Source organism: Caloenas nicobarica, chromosome 1 (assembly GCF_036013445.1).
Source record: "Caloenas nicobarica isolate bCalNic1 chromosome 1, bCalNic1.hap1, whole genome shotgun sequence".
NCBI classification, from domain to species: Eukaryota; Metazoa; Chordata; class Aves; order Columbiformes; family Columbidae; genus Caloenas; species Caloenas nicobarica.
Window position 1 is genome coordinate 200,118,668 of NC_088245.1, and position 21,055 is coordinate 200,139,722.

Consider the following 21,055-nt stretch of genomic DNA (forward strand, 5'->3'; position numbering starts at 1 on the left):
AAGAGTTCAGATTTGAAATGAGTGCTTCGAACTTCTGGCTACATTAATTTTGAATTTGTGTTCTCCAGTACATGTACTTTCCTACTGTATAACATTAACAGTATTGCTACTACGAAGATTACAATTCTATTGTAAACACTACGTAGGGAAGGACTTAATCTGGAGGCATGGCTTTACCTCTCAGTCTGTATCCTGATGAGCAAGCAATGCCCTACTCTCCGCTGTCTGTACCACAACCTGTGGGCGCCTTGCACGTGGTTTCCTCTGGGGGCTTTGCTCCGGGCATTGTCCCTATGCATGACTATAGAACTGAGCTCAAAGACTCAGTCTAGATTTCCTACAGCATGTAATTTGGTTTTCAACCCAGGATGTAATTATTTAGTGTAAATAATTCAGGATTTGATTCAATAGATATCTATTAATTGTTTTCTGTCACACTCAAAATCTCCCTTCCGGACAACAGGAAAATGTCAGAAGGTTTTCAAGAAGCAAATATCAAAGCAGCACATTTGTCAGAAAGGAATTTGAAACAAAAATGAGGGTTTTTTTTTTAATGCAAATCACATCAAATGTGAGTTAGTGAAGCACGAATATTAGAAAATAACTAAAAACAGGAAAAAGGAAACAGGTAAACAATAACTGCTTCAAGTACTTTGCCTTGTATGTCAAGTGTAAACCATTTCTCAAAAATTTTGTTGCTTTTTTTGAAATCAACTTTTCACATCTTTTGACCATCAGTGTTTAAATCCTTACAGAAGGTCTGTACACTGTAAGAGTTGTAAAGAATAACATAATAATCAGAAATTTGTTGAAAGAACTCAGCTGTTCTCAGAAGGATTGTACTTAATGCCTTGGTTCATATTATCAAGGAAGCTAAAATTCTGGCCAGTGTGAGAGTAAAATGTTAATCAGAGCCTCTAAGTTTTGCCAAACCTGAGAGGCCAAAAGTTGGCCAGGTTGCCTTCAAAGACCTCTTTTTTATACCTTTTTGGGTCAAAATAACTGTTCTTGCACTTTTCTCAATCTCACTAATGTTTTAAGAAATCACATTATTTGAGGGTTAAAGCCATTCTGTCTTTTTGAACCACAAATCCTACGTCCTTGGCTTATGCACAGTCCAAAAATTCTCCTTGTCTAGACTGCCTCACACACGGGTCCATCCCCCTTAGCGACACCCTTCACAGCTTGGGATCTGCCAGTGAATTAAAATTGGAAAGGACCTTCACAGTTTAACATCAGTAAGCACCATATTAGTAGCTCAAAACCCTCTATTTATTTTAGTTTGGTTGAAAATGACCTCCAAGCACTGAATTATAAATATAGGGATTTTTTTGCACTAGATTTCATAAGAGATATTTATGGGGAAAAGAAAACCATTTCAAAACGTAAGATAATATGTTCCACTTTATGCACTCATCTCCTAAGGAGAGGATAATGAGACAAGGAGAAGCACATAATGTCCTGATTCTGCCTTGGTTTCTGAGCACAGTGTTCAATTGTGGTCCATCTTTACAGTGAAGCCCATAGCAAAACAACTTAAGGGAAAAGCAATTCAGAAATGCTCTCCTTAGAGATACTTTATATTTAAAATCTGGGCAGTTGACAAGTTTTGGCCTGTGTTTTAAAATAATAGTATTTTTTCCTAACACAAATACTTCATTTGCTATTCATTTCAAATACGAAGTACATTGGAAGAAGTTTAATTTGCTGATTATTGAACTATCTCACTTCTATGTTTTTATAGATAATGCTAGAGGTCACAGATAACTTCTGGATCTTCGAAGTTTAAAGAATATAGACTGTTATTCAGAAAAACACTTAATAATCTGTTTTTATAACAAGACAAACGTTTTTCAGAATAAAGAGAAGGTTACTTACAATCCTCATTTTCAGTGTGTGCAAGAGAAACACTTGGTGTTACCAGGTAAAACTGTGTATGTTACTTTCCTCCCCCACCCACCACAGAGTCTGTCTCTTAAGATGTCTGGGAATTCCACATTTATTCCATGCACCACCTTTCAAGGAAATTAGAAATCTGCTTATTTCTCTGAACAAAACAAACATTGTAAACTACTAAAGAACTGTAAAATCTTTCAATGGTCGACTTTGTAAGAGGTTTTGTGGTGTTTTATTTGTTGGTTTTTAATTTTCAGTATTTTCTTTCCCATCAAAGCTGGGAGCAGTAGTGGAGATGGTGGCTAGTATTTACATGTGTGTTCAAAGTCTATATCTCGACCATTATGTTTCTGATGCTGTACTATAATATAATGCTATACTTCCAGTGCTGGAAATAACAATAAGACAGGGGAAAAAAAAAGTTGAGATACAGTATTGTGTTAGCAATGGAGCTCCTTGCACGATATCTATCATAGTATAACACAAATCTCTTGGGTCCAGTGAACTTTCTTCTTTAACATTCTTCTAACCAAATCCAGTCTTCTCAGGAGAGAACTCTGCAGAGTTCCCTACATTGCCAAATCATGAATTCCTCCAGTTAACAAGTTAATTTGCTTGAGTTAATGTCTACGAGACAGGATAAAAGGTGACATTATTTTTCTTTTTTTTTATATACTGCTAATTTTATTAATTGTGATAAAAAAGTGAAAAAAACCCTGCATCCACCTGTATTTCTCATTTTTTACATTTACACTTGATTTTTGGTGTAAAAGTTTTAATATATTTCATTTTAGATCTGTATGTGGGATTCTTCCCACCTACCTGTCCCAGAGTAGCAGACTAGGCTGTCCCTAGAGCCACATCTAGACAGAGATTTATCCCAGTTAGTTACCTTGTGACGGGATTGGCTGCCGATCTTTTACCGAGATCAAAGAAGGAGCTAAGGCAACTAAGTCATACTGGACAATTAACTTTTAGACAGATAAATTTAGATGAGATGAATTCTACAATAAGTGTTCTTTTAATTATAAGTATATGAATTTGTAATTCCTACACATCCTTGAAAAAGGTCTGTGTAAGTTTTTGCTTTATTTATCAGAGACTACTATTATAATTGCAGAGCAGAAGCAGTAACAACTTCTACAGTTTGGATTACTTCACTTTCATCTTACACAGTTCTGCAAGCATTGGCATTTCTTAAAATTAGCGTAAGTAGAAGAAAGGCTTTCTTTGCTTACAGACCACATCATGTTCTCTTTCTTTTTATTGCTGTTGCATTTTAATGTTTAAAATACAAAGAAATATATCCTAGGAATGAATTCCCAAACTCATGTATACATCTATTAAATACCCTTCAGAAAATAAGCTAATGTTTTTTAAAAGACAAGGAAAAAAAGGTATGACTGAAATAAAGCCCTTGTCTAAACAATAAAAGCTAAAAAAATATTGACAAAATGATAAGTTCTTGTTTTATGTAAGAGAAGTGACTTCTTTTCCTATTAAAAAGACAGGGATTTTTATTTTGAAATAAGGGGAAAAACAGGTCAGCAACATCATACTGAGAAGCTACTACACAGAAAAAAGAGAAATACGGGTCTTGAAAGTTTAGGGCTTTTAATAATTTAGTACCTGTGGAATCCAGGCCATGTAACAAGGGAGAATAGATGACACACTGGGAGAATCATGCAGATTTTCCAAAAGTCGATTTCCATCAAAACTGCAGCCTTCCAGTTGTAAGCCACTGATCTGCCATGGAAATATAAAATATTCAAACATATATTACAGACTTGAAATGTCAGTAATGATTACACTGTGCTTTAATAAATGACAATCCTTTTTACTGTGACCAAATTTTTAAATAACAGGAAACTAATCATTGTAGTGTTCTGTGTGAGAATAGGAAACATACTTTAAAAGCAAGATCTGGACCATCCTTTGGCGTGAACTTCCTCTGACTTGGATTCACACTATTTGAAATGTTAGAGAAAAATACCTGTGAATCATTTATGAAACTGCAGTTGCCTGGCATTAGATTAACGAAAATATGATAGCAACAGCCAAGTAGACAATCATTACAATGTCTAGAAGAAGAGCAGAACAATCACTGCAATACGCAGGACTTCCTGCTTGGAAGTCTGAGCACAGCTTTCCAAGAATGGAATGTGTGATTACAGCTTCTGCAGAGGCAAACAAAAGGTATTGAAATAATATGATAGAAAATGTTATTTAATATCATTCAAGATTTCTTAGATAAACTGTTATTTGGAAAAATTAAATGAGAACCATATACACTTCTGTAAGTAACTATGCAATGCTTTATATGTAACATGTTCTAAGTGCTTTCTTTTAATTAATAAGTACTTTCAGCTTCTGAACTAAAAATTCTATTTTTTTCTTCACTGAAGTCCTGCATAAATTAATGACAATGATATCTGTTCTGGATTTCTTCCAAATAAAATTTTCAATATCTGTTGGTCATTTTATTTTCCCAGTACAAATAATAGTTGCCAGTATAAATAATAATAGTCAGTTTGGCCTGCTGAAATGAGTACTTCAATTTCAGCAATAACAAAACTTATATCAGTAATAACTTTCATTGAGGTTTTCAAAAGGGCAAATCTTAAACTAGAGGAGATGTCTAACAGAAGCTACAATCTGAAAATCATCTGTCTCTGAATTAAACACATAAAACTGAGGTAGGCTTTCACCAAATACAAGGTTCACAAAGCAGTGCTGGAACTGGGAAATACAATGGGTGTTGGAAGCTGGATGGGTGACCACGAAAACAAAATGGAGAACGGTATCATTTTCTAAGACACTTTCACTTGAAAGAAAATTTTAAAAGTGTAATAAATTATAAAAAGCGTTTAAAATATGACATTACAATGAAAATCTGTATCATAGAAGACGTAACAGAAACAATTTTGTCAGGTAATAACAGTATTCTAAAATTCTTTGTTTGACACAAAAATGTTGCAATTAAACAGTAACACAATGGGTGTTACTCTCATACAGTAACACAATGGGTGTTACCCAAGTACTGGGGGTTTTTTGTGAATACTAACTGTATACTAGCTAAGATTATGTTTTGCATTTTTAATAACTAATTCTCTTGATTGTAGAGAGGCATTGCAGTCTTCAAAAATATGCTTCTTTAAAGTCATATTTCTGTTTTAACGCAGAGCTGAGGACCCTTCCTTACAATGTGCACGATGCATATGTACATGTTCTAATGTCAAAAAAATGTTATAAAATATTTCATTTTAAAAAGTTATAGAAAAAGGCTGTGTTTCACATTGGACAGGCAGTGACCAGAGAAGTGGCAACATTCTTCGAAGAAACTGTGGATAACCTGAACCAAAACAACCTCAAATGAAAAGCTCAGAGTAGTATGACTTTTTCTCTAACTTTAACTTCAAAAAATTACTATAACAAGGCCTCTGTGCAGTGAAATAAAAAAAACCTGGTCTAGTGGAAGGTGTCCTTGCCCACGGCAGGGTGGTTGAAACTACCTGATCTTTAAGGTCCCTTTCAACCCAAACCATTCTATGACTCTCAGATATTTTGTACCATTTCTTTTCAAACCCAAAGTCTCTCCATGCAGAGAGATTTTGCAAAAAGCTGGCATTGTCTAGTAAAAGAGAAGTTTGGGTGTCAATAGTCTTCAATGATAGCCTATATACATTCCAGTGCCGCCACTTCTGTCTTGCAAGAAAAAAGAACATGAAGAAAAATATCATATACGGCAAAACCAGGTCTTACTAAAGATTATTCTGAGGCTTTCCCACAGACTCCTTCCTACTGCTCTCTGTTGTTAACATTGATACTTAAGGCCTCACTTTATTATATGCACAGGTCGTAGATTACACTTTATCTCATTACACTTCTGACTGAAAGCTTTGAAAGCTCTTATTTATCTCTATCAAAAAAATATTAGAAAGATTCGTCTCATATATTCTTCTTTCTGTCCTTCCTGAATTCTGCAGGGAATTATGTTATAGAGTTTAGTTTGATAAATATGTGAGTTTGACAAAGTTATTGAGAGAAGACTGGTCTGATGAAGAGGTTTTAAAATTTACTGCTAGGGTGTTCAAAGGTCTGGCCATCTCGAACATCTCTAAAAGAAGTTCCTACAGAAGTGGGTCACCTATTGAAAAATCTCTTTCTACTGCACACACATTTCTTCTTTTGATATTGGCCATTCCTTTGACACTGTAGTTATGTAAAATAACACCATTTGATCTCCTGGAAAACTGCAACCAATCATCAAAACTGCTTTGAAGATGAAGACCAAAATTTTGACTTTGATTCAATATTAAAAGACACTGAAAATAATAAAACACCGGAACAATGTACTTCCAGATACTGTTTGGGTGAGTACTCCAATAGCCATGTTCTCATTTCTATGTGTAGAGAAATTACAACTACTATGAAGGACATGGATTTCACAGTATCTGTAATTAGCATGCATAGTATTTTTGCAGCTCAGCTCAGAGTAATGGCTGGAGTTGACCATAATTTTAAAAACTTTAATTCTTATGAAGTATTTGGCATTTTGCAATTACTGGTACTAGTTTAGTTTCAAAAAAAGCTGCTTTTACACATTACAGAATATATTTCTTTAAAATACAATTGTAGAAAGTGAGCTGATACCATGGTCCAAAGCATCTCTGTTTCCAAAATTTCAAAATCACTGCAATTCATTTTTCCTTAGGATTTAATGGCATAATTACCCACAAAATTACACAAACTACAGCAGACATCAGGAAGCATTATTTTCACTTCACAACTTCTACAGGCCTCAATCATTAATGTCTTGATACTTCAGGATAGGTATAAGTAAAAAATACCTCTCAGGATGCCTTTTAATAATATTTCTATGAATTGCTAACAGCATAGTTTTGATTTTAATGCTAATATTATGTATTTGAATATTATAGTTCTGCAATACATTTTTGGGTTTCGCTATTTATTATTAAGCTCTACCCAAGCTCATACCATTTACTACCTCAAAAGACTCTCGCCATGCTTCTACAATAACAGAAAATGGAATGCCAAAAGGAATGACTATCTGCTTTTGTCTGACAGCACAATCAGTGCACAAAGTAAACGGATGTATTTGCATATCAATATGTGATTATATTGCAATAGCCACACATTTTCAGTACCTAAAAGCTACTGCAGGTTAAAGCAATCTGAAGGGATATTAAAGAAGGTGTAATTTGATACAGATTGACTCTAAATCACATATTCATCACATCCTACTAGGAGAGATCTACTCCACATCATACGTCTAAACGAACACCTGAATTAACACTGCTAGTTTAAGATTAGATTTGATAATCCACCCAGATCCAGGTGTATTGTTGGCCTGGTTGAGGCAGAGTTCCTCTGCCTACTTTGTAGTTACACTGACAGTTCCAGTGCTTGATACTTCTGACTTACAGACCATCACAGGGTATATTATTTCAAATTTTTGGCACAGGAAGACCATCGCAAATGTCTACAATTGCTGATATTTTTATACAATGATGCTCTCATCTTTAATCAAGAAAATAAATGGTGCTCCTCATAACAGAATTGTCTAAACTTAACATATATTTTGCACAAAGTCTGGAAAATCTTTAAATAACTCTTTCCTGAGCCCTATGTCTCCATAATACCTGTTTATTTAAACTTCAAAAATGTGACAGATTTTTTAAGAAAAAAACTTTTACCTCCAGGCAATTGAACAAAACTACTATGGTAGGGCTATAGCACTTTTAGTTTTCTCCTGTCAGCAAAGAAATACAGGTATGTCCTGAAGGTTAACTCATTTAAGATCTGAATTGGCACCTGTCTTTCTTCATTGACAAAATGAAGCTGGCAAACTCCAATTTCCTAGTTAGATATCTAAAGTCAAGTGGGATAAAATAGAGCCCCAGCTACCTCACTACAGCCATGTATTTAAGGATTTATCTATTCTGCTGACTGAATTTTTTCTGAACTCCCTGTTCTATAAAGTCAGCCCGAATTCTTGAAACTGCAGACACAACATTAACTTTACCAGTATTAAAATTCATATTGCTCATGTGAACCAAGCTTAACATGCAATCCAGAGGATCTTTATCAAACAACACACATTCAGAGGATGATTTTTCTGAATCACTGACATTTTTATGCCTTACTTACAGTCCATGTGGTATTTAGCTTTACTAATGTAGAAGTTTCACCCCAGTTCTCCACAAGCACAAGGAAGGACTTATGGAAAGAGATCTAAATATTCATCATGGCAAAGGGTTCCAAAGGTTTTCTGTACATCAAAGATTGAAGTGCAGATACTGGTGAACACTTACTAATACAGAAGTACTGAATATTGCACTTACTGAGGAAAGGATAATATTCAAATCAAGTAAGTAAACTTGACAGGATTCTTACCTTTTGCTAAAAAATAACCACTCACCTAACTGCTTTTACTATTCCCATGGCAGAGAATTGCCTCTTAAACAAAATGCTCTTTTCATTTTTGATTCCTCTTGGGACATAAGACTCGTTGTAAAGCAATCGAGAATATATATTGATCTGTTTACCTACATATAACAGTTACTGCTAACAGTGTATCCTAACTAATATTAACAAAAACTACCACATAAATTTGCACATAACTAAGTATTATAAGCTTCAATACACCTAACTGGAGTGTTGTTATAAAACTCTTTCCTCTAATTAAGTTTTAATTCTTGAGTTTTCAAGCAGCTATTGCAATCCAGCAATTTTTAAATATTGTAATATTTTTTAGCATATGAAAATACATAGACAATATTATTCATGTATGGAGTTGAGGCATTTGACATTGACTTCTGACGTTTTTCAAAAATGGTAGGATGATTTTGAAGAAGACCAGGCTTCTAGGATCTGCAGCTGATAGTTAGCCTACTAGAATGAGTGGTCTGGGATGCAAAACTCCGTTTTGGCTCAGCGCTATTGACTTAGAAGTCTTAGCTGAATCTGGAACCTCAGAACATGTGATTTGCAGGCTCCCAGGTTTATCATATCCCTACATTTATCCCAGGGAACAAGATTGCCCTGAAAGTCCCTTGGTTTATTTATCTCCAGGTTCTAGACTCCCATCTGCTTCTCATTAAATGAAGTAGGCAACCATTACTCTTATTAAAGTACTAGCGCTGAGTAATTTTCTGAATTATATTATCTAGTTCCAACAGGAATTAATTCAACAAAGTTCAAATTACTGTATTGTATAAAGGTCAGATCAGATGATTACAGGTATCTTTTCTGGCCTTACAATCTATTAAGAGTTTAGGAATATAAATTCTTATACATCTTGTATTAATAATCTTAGATAGCGTCAGCAGCCAAAACAGAACCCCAACACCTCCCACAGCCTTGTGTCTGCCTGCATTTTCACAGAATCGCAGAATGGTTGGGGTTGGAAGGGACCTCTGGAGACCACCTAGTCCAACCCAACTGCTAAAGCGGGTTCACCCAGAGCAGATCACACAGGAATGTGTCCAGGTGGGTTTTGAATGTCTCCAGAGGAGACTCCACAACCTCTCTGGGCAGCCTAGGCTAGAGCGGGTGCCCTGCTGCTTGCTTTCCCTCTCCTAGTCTCGCAATCTCTCTGCTGTAGCTGCACACGGGTACAGAGCCGCGTGGTGAGTGCCTGGTGTTATGCACCCGGGTTTCTGCAGGAGCACAGTTTGAGGTGCCGAGCTCTGTGCTGAACACAGCACCTGGAGATGTGCCCCACTGTCATGGGACCAATGCACCTGTTGGAAGATGTAGCAGAGAAAACGTATTTTGTGAATTCCCTACAAAATTAAGTATAAAACAGGTGCAGAGAGATCTGGATTCAGCCAAAGCAACTGTGCCACCTGAAATGTTAAGAAGCTAAACTAAACCATTTGAGGACTCATCGCTACTTTGCTGTCTAAGCAATCAGTAGTGACTTTATGGTTGCTGGATGTAGCCCTATATGTCCATTAAAAAGTTGTTAGGTCTTTATCATATCAAAAGCTAGTCATATTATAGTTTACTTTGGTTTGTTTACTTCCTTACAAGTCTCTTTTCAGTGATTTGACAAATGTGAACATATGGCCTTAGACTTACAAATTTACATGCCACAAGTCTTTCTGGATAACTACTTTCTGGACAACACCTAGATATTAACTAATGGAATTGCAGCTTCAATTTTTATCTAAGAGGTGGATGAAGAGAATGGAGCAAGAATAGATTTAAATTTTAAACTTTAAGTTTTAAATAAGCACTGTGACTAGAGGTAAAAAGATAACTGCTTTCCTTCTCCCATTTCTGTGGAATTTTTGCACTACCATTTTTGTAGCTCTATACATTAACCAGCCTTCGAATCTCAGGTACACCAACATATTTATAGCTCAATTTTCCAGGAACTGTATGGACAGATGACTTGGACTATGCTAATAAAACATCCTCATAAAATTCTAGTAAAACATCCTAGTAAAATACCTTAACTTGGAGTTTGCCTTCCTGTATTCGCCCCTTCCATGATGCTGTAAATTTAAGGCTGTCCACTGAACAGCTCATTACTCTGCAAGGGAAACATATATCCAGTAAATCTTAGAGACATATAACAATAAGAAATGAAATACAAAAACAAAACCAGTGCATTTTCAATGTGTACCACACTGTCTTACTTTAAAGAAAAATACATTTTAATTTCATCTAAAATTAAAAAAAAAAACCCTTAGCATTTAAACGAGTAACTCACAGCTCTTCTACTTCAGTGCAAGTAATAAAATTGAAATGACTAATGACAGCAATTGCCATAATTTGTTGCATCTGTGTCCTGAAAACGAAATAACCATCTTCATGCATAGGGAACAATGACATTAGCACACATAAACAGGTAGATTATTCTTCCCTCACCTTGCAGTTTCCTGGCGTAAGGCATTGAGAAATGTGTCTGGATGAAATAGCTCTGAAAGGTCAAGGGTGTCTGACAGCAGTTGCTGTTTCTCTGCTTTTTCTACCCAATTCTAAAAAAAGAGAGAAAAAAAAAGTTCAGGGAAATAACTGCATTCCTTCCAAGCATACTTTAAGATCATTCTTTTGTGTAAACGGCATATTACATTCAAGAAACATTTGATTTTCAATCTGCAGTCAGAGTTTTTAGAAGTACTTACTAATATTTTTTTCTTTTAATCTCTCAGTACTAGGTTGATACTGCCATTTTTAGTGTGTGGAGTTTCAAAAGATGTTTCAGATGTTTCAGTTGTATTAGTTTGAGATGTGAATTCACAGAATATGTGATAAAAACTGGCCTCTGTTATATTTGGTAATAAATTAAACTAATGGGGGGGGGGAATAACTGGCCTCAATTATCCTCATAGAGCATATGTTCCAATCTACTTCTTTCACCCTGTCTTAAATGCCGCTATGAAGCCTGTTACTAGAAGCAGCAAGCTTGGAATTTCCCATCAACGCAATGAATTATATACCAACATGAGAAAAGAGACACACATTGCACCTTGCAATCTTGATAAACCATGTGTCTTAAGTAATAAAATCTGAGTTCCATCCTCAAAACACTAACCATCTCAGAATAAGTAATTTGTTATCTTCAGATGAGTTATTTAGGGTACCTGAGTGGTTATGCGACAGTCCACACTCAGAATCCTATGTTTTGAAACTTTTATACTGTACAATTTCTTTACACAGTATAGTCACAGTCCTGACTATGGTACTGTAGTATAAATGTTAAGCTGCTGTATAGCCTACTCTATAAGTAGCTGCAAGCCATATGCTTCTGCACAGAAAGATTAATGTTTGATACGAAGCCAGAAAATAATCAGAAACTTGGATTCCACATGCTTTAACTAAACAGAGAAACACAAACCACGCTTCTTTCTCAGTACTAACCTCTGGAAGATGATGCAATTACTCTTGTCACTGAATAAAAAAATCTTGGAAGGTACACTCTCATTACACAATGCACCTGCCAGGCATCCATATCTTGTTTAAAAAGTACTTTATTGTATTCTTTTAATTACTGACAGACAAATAATGCCATAGAAACATATTGTAAATGACAAAATTTTACAAAATACCACTCAGTGAATTTTATTTTGTGTGTCAGACATATCTCCATAATGTTTCCACCATGTTCAAACATTTAATCAGTGATCTTTTTATCTGTCACATCACCCATTATGAGCCCTCAACCCAAATGATTATGAATCAGTTAGGAGATTTTTGCTTTCCATTTTCATTAGCTAAATGTACACAGTTAATGACTCTTGTCTGCGTGATTCTTTTAATGACTTTATATAATGATCTCTTTTATCAGATAGCAGTAACTCTACATTCTGGCTAGGACAGATTTGGTATATTGCTTTATTGTATAATAAGAGAATCATTTCAACTTATATTTAATATAATCAGTCTATTGCTGTCAACAAATAAACTTTCAAAGTAACTGCTAAAGACAAACACTGTCAGGAACATAGATGCTCATATTCCACCCAATTAAAAGAACAGTATGGGTGATATTAATTCTGAACTCATATAATTAAGTAGTACTAGGAAATACACGATAACAAAAACTTCCATTAAATCACAAAAGCAAAGTTTGTAATTGCTTGTGCTGCTCTACATAAAGCTGAAGACATTCATTCACTCACAGATGTTTAATAAATAATTTAAGGTTTCAATCAAAATGATAATAAAATGTATTTTACCTCACAAGTGTAAAAAATATCCTTATGTTTATTCTACTTTTTGTCTTACATGACCACACGGCAGCATGTTAGTGAAGCGCTAAGTCTCAAAAGTCAAAACTCTATTAAATGGATCGTTTATCACTAGTACATCCACTGCCACTGTCGTAACTCTTGGAAGAGATCAGGTCTTTGAGGGAAGGAAGTTTAAGCTGAGCTGTAGAAAGACTGAAGTGGTATTTGTTGAAAAGGAGAAATCCTGTAACAGATTAGCTATAAGGTCTTCATTTCCCTGTCCTATTCTGACTCTAATAAAAATGTACATTGACTTCATTTGTCAAAAAGTGATGCAAAGCTGCTTGACTTCTTACTGATCTTGGATGGTGTCTTGGTTTCGGCTGGGACAGAGTTAATTTTCTTCCTAGTAGCTGGTATAGTGCTGCGTTTTGGATTTAGTATAAGAAGAATGATGATAACACACTGATGTTTTCGTTGTTGCTGAGCTGTCAAGGACTTTTCAGCTTCTCATTCCGGCCTGCCAGCAAGAAGGCTGGGAGTGCACAAAAGGTTGGGAGGGGACACAGCCAGGACAGCTGACCCCGACTGACCGAACGGATATTCCATACCATGGGATGTCATGCTCAGCATGTAAAGCTCAGGGAAAAAGAAAGAGGCAGTGATGGTACTTGTCCTTCTAAGTAACCATGAAAAGTGATGGAGCCCTGCTCTCCTGGAGACAGCTGAACACCTGCCTGCCGATGGGAAGTAGGGAATTAATCCCTTGTTTTGCTTTGCTTGCATGCACAGCTTTTGCTTTACCTATTAAACCATCTTTATTTCAACCCACGAGTTTTCTCACTTTTATTCTTCTGATTCTCTTTCTCCCCCATTCCACCAGGGGGGAGTGACCAAGCACCTGGGTGGGCGTTAGTTGCTGGCTGGGGTTAAACCGCGCCACATGGCCACGCAGCATTTCAGTCTGAAGGCCCTTCTTTCATCACCAACTCAGTAGAAAACTTCACCTCCCCCGCCAGGTAGGCCAAAATAACCCATACATTTGTCACTTGCCAGCTGGATTACAGTGGGAAGATTCCCATCCACTCCAAGATGGTGCCAAATGTAGCTACTTGTCTCTTTGGGGCTCAGGTCGATATCCATGCCCTCCCAACTGCCCCCTCGCTTCTACCTCCCATAATACGGTCTTTAACAGGTTTGCTGCAATTCAGAATTTGTTTTCCTGCTTCAAAACAGCTAACAGTCAAAATCTAAACTCACTAAAAGCAGTTTTCATTGTGTGAACTGAGATACACCTTTGGTTAGATATGGCAGCTATAATATCTGGGAAAAGCATATAAAAGCTGAAATGGTGTATAACTTATTTTTTAAAATAAATTCACATTATATCAATAATTTACACTATACCAATAATGTGCCTACAAGTCCAAATATCCCAACCCTGAAAAGATTTATATTACAAAATAAAATTTAAAAAATCTATCATACTCACTACTTTGTAAGTGTTTATTTCAATATTTCCGTATTTCATTATTTAAATATTTCCCAAATCTTTCTGCTTACAATGAAACTAGAAATTTAAGTTTGAACTGTCCATGATACATTAATTTAGCATACAATGATTATAAATATAATATAAAAACTTATCAGCAACACCCAAAATGCTTGCAAGGCAATTCCTAGCAGGATTTTAAAACTTCAATTAATGTGAGGTTCTGTTTGGTATAATAAAAGGATTATTTTTTTCTCTTTAGAAAAATAAATCTCTAAGTGTGGTCTCAGGTGCTTCAAGTAATATTTCTTCAATTATCTTAACATCCAGGAAGCATCTATTCCATTTTCAGAGAGAAGCCTTCCTTATCTTCTATAATCCCAAAGCAAACTGAGCACCTCATACTGAACAGTGGAAGGAATAAAGAGGCAGCCAGATTTTCACATTATCATTTATACAACTTCAGGCTCCCACAACTCCTCTACAAAGAATCAGGTACTTTTCCTTCACCTGTTTTAATTCATTCCAAATTTATTCTCTTCTACACTTTTTTTTTTTTCCTTGGTGTGGTCCCAGAAGAGAACTTTTATTGAAAGAGAAATTGATACAAATCACTATAGAAGTGATTTCATTTCTGCGCCTCGATGGAAAATTGTATTCAATGTTATATGAATATGCATAGCCAGAAACCATAGAGCACAACTCTAGTTTTCCACTAGTTATAGAGAGATTCAAACTTACTAGGGAAAAAAAAAAGCAGGACCTTGGATAAGTCTGAGAGCAACCAATGGTGAGTAGCTCTGCTAGGGAAGTAAATGTTCAGCTAACCAGAGTTTAGATTAAGCAAAGGTCAATCAAGCAGTTATGCTAGAGTGGTAAATGCCATTCAGTGGTAAAATGCCAGTGGAAGTAATTGTGTTACACTGCTAAGAAATGAAACCGAGGTGTTTTATCTGGCATCGAGCACAGAGGGGACAACGCGTAGTTTCTCAGGAGCAACGGCCTTACAACCATTTGCTCCCTTGTGGTAATTTTTTTGGTATGTGAAATCCTTGAGCTATTATTCTCTTTTTATTTATTACTCTCTTTTTATTTATTACTCTCTCCTTGAGCTATTACTTTCTTTATCCTTTCCTAAATGAACATGCAAATACTGCAGTATTTCAGGTACGTGATAAGGTGTTGGCACACACTAACTTTCAAATGGTAAATCACACAGGAATTTAATTTGAAGGGTTTTTTTTTGTTTTAAAATGGTTTTATTTATTTTAACTTTAGAGCACGCTGACCAAAACTGCTGGTTAGTGCTTTAAATAAAATACTATTATTTCTTTATCTCAATTTGACATGCTTCAGAAACCTCGTTTGTTCAGAAAGCCTGAGTACTAGCACAATAGCACAGTGTTAGAACTAAAAATTCTGAGTCCGTTAGCATCAACACGCTAGCTAACACTGTGCCAGAAGCAGATGTGCAGTAAGGCGTAACTGAGGGAAGCATTAGCAAATGTGGTCTCATTCCAGTTACTTTATTAATTTATTTTTTAATAAAACAGGAACTTAACTTTCCGTGAATTGCTGTTCCTACATTTAATAAGGATGTCAGACTGATGATGCTGAATGAGAACTGTAACATCATACTGACAAGTTTTTGACTGATGTCTGCCAAAAATATCTACTTTTATATATTTCTTATATGATTACTAAACACAGAATCCAGTTAGCCAATACTCTTATGCTTCATGCCTTCTAGTATTTTCTTTCTCCACAACTAAATACATCTAGGAGCTAGATAGCATTTCCAGCTATGTAGAGTATAACTGGGTAAGGAATTACAAGAGCTGGAACTATTCCTTAGTAGAACCAGAAACTACAAAATGTGCAGAGCAAAGGGGACAAATATTCAAAGAAATTCCCATCTCCACTGGTAAGAAGTTGCAGGGCAAGGAAAACAGCGGCACATAATACTCGTTTGCAGATAACAGACAAGACTGCCTACCATAATCCATAATCCTTGGACAAAGTCAGGACGACATCAAACATAATTCCTTTGCCGAGCTCTGGAGCAAGCATGCTGAAATCTATATTGTGATGGTGCTGGTGTGACTAAACAAGGGTACTGAATACTCAATATATTAGGCACTAGGAACGATGGAATGCACTGCAGTAATTTGTTTTATAGTACCAGCTTGAAGGCTATGTTACAATAAGGAGAGCTGCTTACTTTGCTATGGCTCATTTTCTCTGGTCAAAATCCCATGAGATACAGATTTTCCATTAAGCATCTCCCTCACAGTCCTTGTTCCTCTTCTGAAGCAATGACCCCTTGGACTGCAGCCATCAGTCTCTTTTTTTTTTCTTCTCTCTACTGTTTACCAGTCATTTATTTTCTGTTAACACCCTCTCTTGAGGCTGTCAAAATTCAGAGAAAATCTCTCGGCCATGCCAGTGTCACAGAACTCTATTAGCAACTATTAAGGTTTAACCTAACTCTCTGATACGTATGCAGTGTTTATCAAGCACATTAAAGCAATCTGATCAGAAATTGTTTAACTCTGTGGGGTACCTATCCCAAAACACTCCACGATGAAATGGCAAAGAAGGAAATCTATTTTTCTACAAGGAAAAAGAGATCGCAGAAGGGAAAGAGTGGCTGACGCAACCCCAGCCCTAAGGAATGTCATGACTGCATGGCCATGCCTGTGACATGGGGTCCTGGGACGTGCCTGTGACATGGTGTCCTGGGACACACCACGCTGGCTCATGCTGAAGCTACTGACACTCCATTGAACAGAACACTGCAACACGGGATTACTGCTCAGGCTACCAAATGCTTTGTTCAACCAAGCATAACTTTATGTAATCACAGAAATTAATTAATATTTTTTTTAATTGGTGTAATAAGCTAGTATGGATTGTTGGTTGTTCCTACACAGTAAAGCCAAGGCATTTAGAGTAAAGGTACCTCAAGTACAGTATATGAGCTATTTGTAGCCCATAAAGCTTTTCTTTACACCAGAAGGTGCATTTTTTTATTGTGGCCAGCCTCAATGGAACAGCCCATCATCAAAGCTGGAGGTCTCTTTCAGATGTCCTATCACAGCTGAGATGTCAAAAAGACTACTAATTAGGCATGATACTTGCTTGAGGAATGGCAGTGTGTTTCTATTAGAAAATGGGCTTTTTAATATATATCTGCAAATGCTATTTGAGGAATAATTATACCGTATTACCTTGATCTTGACCAATTAAAATCTCAAATCAAGAGAGGAAATATTTTGTAAACTATTTCACCAAGCCAGTTTCCACTCAAACATCTACTGTTCCAAACAGAACCAGGATCCCATCTAGCTGCTTTTTAGTTAAAAAGCTGCCTTATTACTGCAAGAAATTTCTTTCTATGTATGCATGTATGACTATGAAATCACAATTATAAATTAAATGATAAAGGATTCTAAATAGATTGCTTATTATTAGTAGATACAATATCTGTGTCAATACAGTGGTGATTAGAGAAGAAGTTGCTGCAGCCAAGTTGTCTAGAAGTAAACAAAGCAGATTGATGGACTGTACCTGCAAATTGGTGTTTCAGTATTTGTTGCAGGCTTCTTTTTACTAATGGCTGGAATTCAGATTATCAAAGTCTTTGACAGCATAACATAAGGAGACTCATTTTCATATGCAAATGATGATAACATCCTTTTCTATCACTTCTACTATAATTAACCTTTTTTTGCTTGAGCTTTTGTCAGACAAGACTATCCATTTTACTCTGCTTTCTCTTTTGCAGACAGCTTTGTCCATGATAAAGGAAACAGATAAAATGAAAACCAACTTATTAGAAAATAAGCAATATACACTTTAGATTTTAACAATTTAAATGCATACAGTTTATGAATGTTTTATCATTTTATCTTTTCACATTTCTTCCTGTATAGTGAAAATGGATCTTGCAGCTTAAAGAGAAAAATCAATGAATCGTGTTATTTTATTAGATTAAATAAAGTACATCAACTAGAGCTTTAAATCTTATATAGTACATGGTACAGTTTCTTGTAACTTACGGAATATATATACTAACTTGCACCCATAGAAAAATAGAGAACATTAAATCTAGTTCTTTTAAATTTAAATCAAGGTTAGAAAAAAAGACCATTTTCTTTAAAATAAGGTAATTTCTCAGGAAGTGCACAGAGACAATTACCTCATTTTTTCTTCTTTTTTATGCAACACTTATAGAAATCTTTTTATGAGTGACCATCTTCTTCAATCAATATTCTACAATCAGAGAGCGGAACAACTGGTTACTTGTATGATAAAGGATGTTGCTGAAACTTCTGCTTACAAGGTAGCACGTAATAATTAAAAAAGAATAGACATTCTCACAAAACATGCTTAGAATTCTGAGAGTTTAATCAACAGGAGTTGACTTCCATTGAAGCAGATTACTTTTCAAAAGATTTAAGCCTGACATTTATGGAAAAGCCCATAACTTGCGGATGCATGAATTTAAAAGAGAATCTAAACCCCATTGGGATTAAGCTTCAACAGCTCACAATAAAACCAAACAAAATGCAAGCAGAGCTATCTTTCCTTTTCCAATGTTGCTTTTTAAAAACTATATCTATCCATAAAGAAAATTGTTTTTCTAAAACTTGAGATAATCCTTGCTCATTGACAACCAAAAAATATTTCCATTTAAAACAGCAAAGTTTGCAGACTTAGGGTGAAAACCCACTGCATTCTGCAGGAAAAAAATCATTTCGCTACAAGAAATAGTGATTTCAGTACCTCTTGAAAGTAAAGGCTTGAACTGGTGCACAAAACAAACCAGAAAACTTAAGGAATCCTTCCACCTCAGGTACCCAGGCATGAACACAACTTTCTGTGTCATGAGAGTACACGAACTCTCTGAGCATAAAAAAAGCTTCCGCTTCTGCTTTAGCTTCCCTGGAAGCCAGATCTTATTTCAGTGGACAGCCCCTACAACCTGCATGAGCCAAATACTTTCATCTTAAATTCTGTGTGGCTGCCTGTTTGGACAGTGTATCTTTATAAATCACTGCTACTCTATACTGGCCACTACTTAATTAATATAATCTAACTGAAACACTGATTAAAAAGGGACACGCTATGACAGTTGGATCTATCAGAGCTTCAAATTTGACCAATACATGAGAGACAAAGAAAACATCTAAAATTTTATAGTAGTTCTGGCAAATTTCCAATTTTTACCAAGCAGTTATCACTTAGATAAAAGGTCTTGAAAGATATATCCTGGCTGACAAATTCTGAACAAAGTGAAATCATGCTGCAACATGATGAGAGCTGTGGGAGCCGATTAAGGCTCAGTTTCTTAGCAGATAATGTTAGGCTGCAGTTGTGTTTTTGTTTTGATATTCATGACAGCTGAAGAGGAGAAGCCAAGAAAAGCAACAGAAAAATGCTAATTCTTCAGAATAAGGTGGATTCTTCATAGTATTCTGAACTTTGAATTATAATAATGTGTGGATTTAAAACATAATATTTTAGTTAATTTTTGTGCTTTAACATTGGAATACTAAATCTGAAGTATTCTGCACTGTACAGATACCTAAATAACAGCTGTTCAAATAGAGAGAGAGTGATGAAAGGAACAACGATAAGTTGGGGAACGCAGCCAACCTAATCCATCTGAATCAGCTACCCCTGAGACCATAAAAGACAGACCATTAAGCTACTGTCTCTGCTGCAAAATCTGCTAAGGCAATCTATCAGAAAAAACCTCTGAAATGCTATGCAAACTAGGGAGGGTTACTACTTAAAGGGGTACAAGACTTATTAAGGAGTGCTCAAGTGGGTGAATTTGATGACTGAATGTGACAATTCTGGGATTGTACAATATTTGTTATGGGATATTTAGGGGAAGGACCAAAGGTGGGGGAAGGTGGATGGCGGACGAATAAGAATGGGAAAACAGAGAGAGGTATAAAAGGGCAGGTCACACGCAGGGAGGCTGCTGGTCAGTACACCCTGGCCAGCCTTGCACCTGATCACCAGAGTCTGTTCTATCCTCCTCTTAAGCTCTGCTTTTGTTCATTTGTTGTTTTTTGCTTAGGTTTTTTGTAGGTGTTGGTTTTATTTCTATGTGAAAGTGTGTTCTGTATGTGGTGGAAGAGAATCCATTAGTGAACTCCTCTCAGCACTTGCCAGCAGGAGGATGAGAGGTCTGTGAGCTGCGTGCTGCAGACAGAGGGACTGGAAGCAAGACAGTGGAGAGACCAAAAATCCATGAGACTCGTGTAGGGTGTTTTCCTTGAGCAGTGAACCACAGGAACAGAGCAGGGCTGCTCGTGCTGCCTGGAAAGGTACCGTCCCCCTGTGCCAGTCGGTGTGTCTGCCCAGGCTATGTCTGTGCCTACTTTGGGATTCACTCTCAGCCTCTGCTTCTCAGATTTTGTGTGCATATACTGTTGCATTAGGACTGATTTATAGGCTGGTCTTCAGCATTCTTTAACTCAATAAAAATTGAGAGGACTTGACTTTCTTGGCTTTCTAACAGCAAACTTTCTGCCTATTAGCAGTGAACGAAAATTTAACCTCTTTGCCTAGATGCCTTGGGTGTGAAGGAAGAATCCTGTGTCTCCTGTTCCCAGGAGGTTTTCCAGGAGCTTCAGCATGTGATTTCCAAGAGTTCAAACCTCATCTATAACACCTTGGGTGTCCAGTCTACCTTTTTGGGGACCTAATTGTTGAAATAGTAGAAAAGTAAGAGCTCCAAAACAGAAGCAAATTCATTCTACCTCATATATTAAACCAGCAGTAAAAGAGTAAAAATCTTATACTAAGGGGTCAAACTGGTACTGAAATTAAATATTGCTACCCTAGATTTCACTCAGGAGGAGACAAGAGATAACAGCATCCCAGAGAGATACATACAAGTGTCTTGATAAAATACAAAATATAACTTTTTATATACTATATT

At 36.2% G+C, this 21,055-nt stretch overlaps 1 protein-coding gene across 1 annotated transcript in view; it reads right to left on the reverse strand.

Annotated features, from left to right (window-relative positions):
* DYNC2H1 (dynein cytoplasmic 2 heavy chain 1) overlaps window positions 1-21,055 on the reverse strand; it is a 166,825-nt gene that overhangs the window by 1,210 nt on the left and 144,560 nt on the right. Inside the window, exons 86-88 of the mRNA XM_065630345.1 lie at window positions 10,798-10,907; window positions 10,378-10,459; window positions 3,526-3,642 (exon numbers count right to left, since the gene is read on the reverse strand). Coding sequence (XP_065486417.1) covers window positions 3,526-3,642; window positions 10,378-10,459; window positions 10,798-10,907 — 309 coding nt within the window. The remainder of the gene's footprint in view (window positions 1-3,525; window positions 3,643-10,377; window positions 10,460-10,797; window positions 10,908-21,055) is intronic.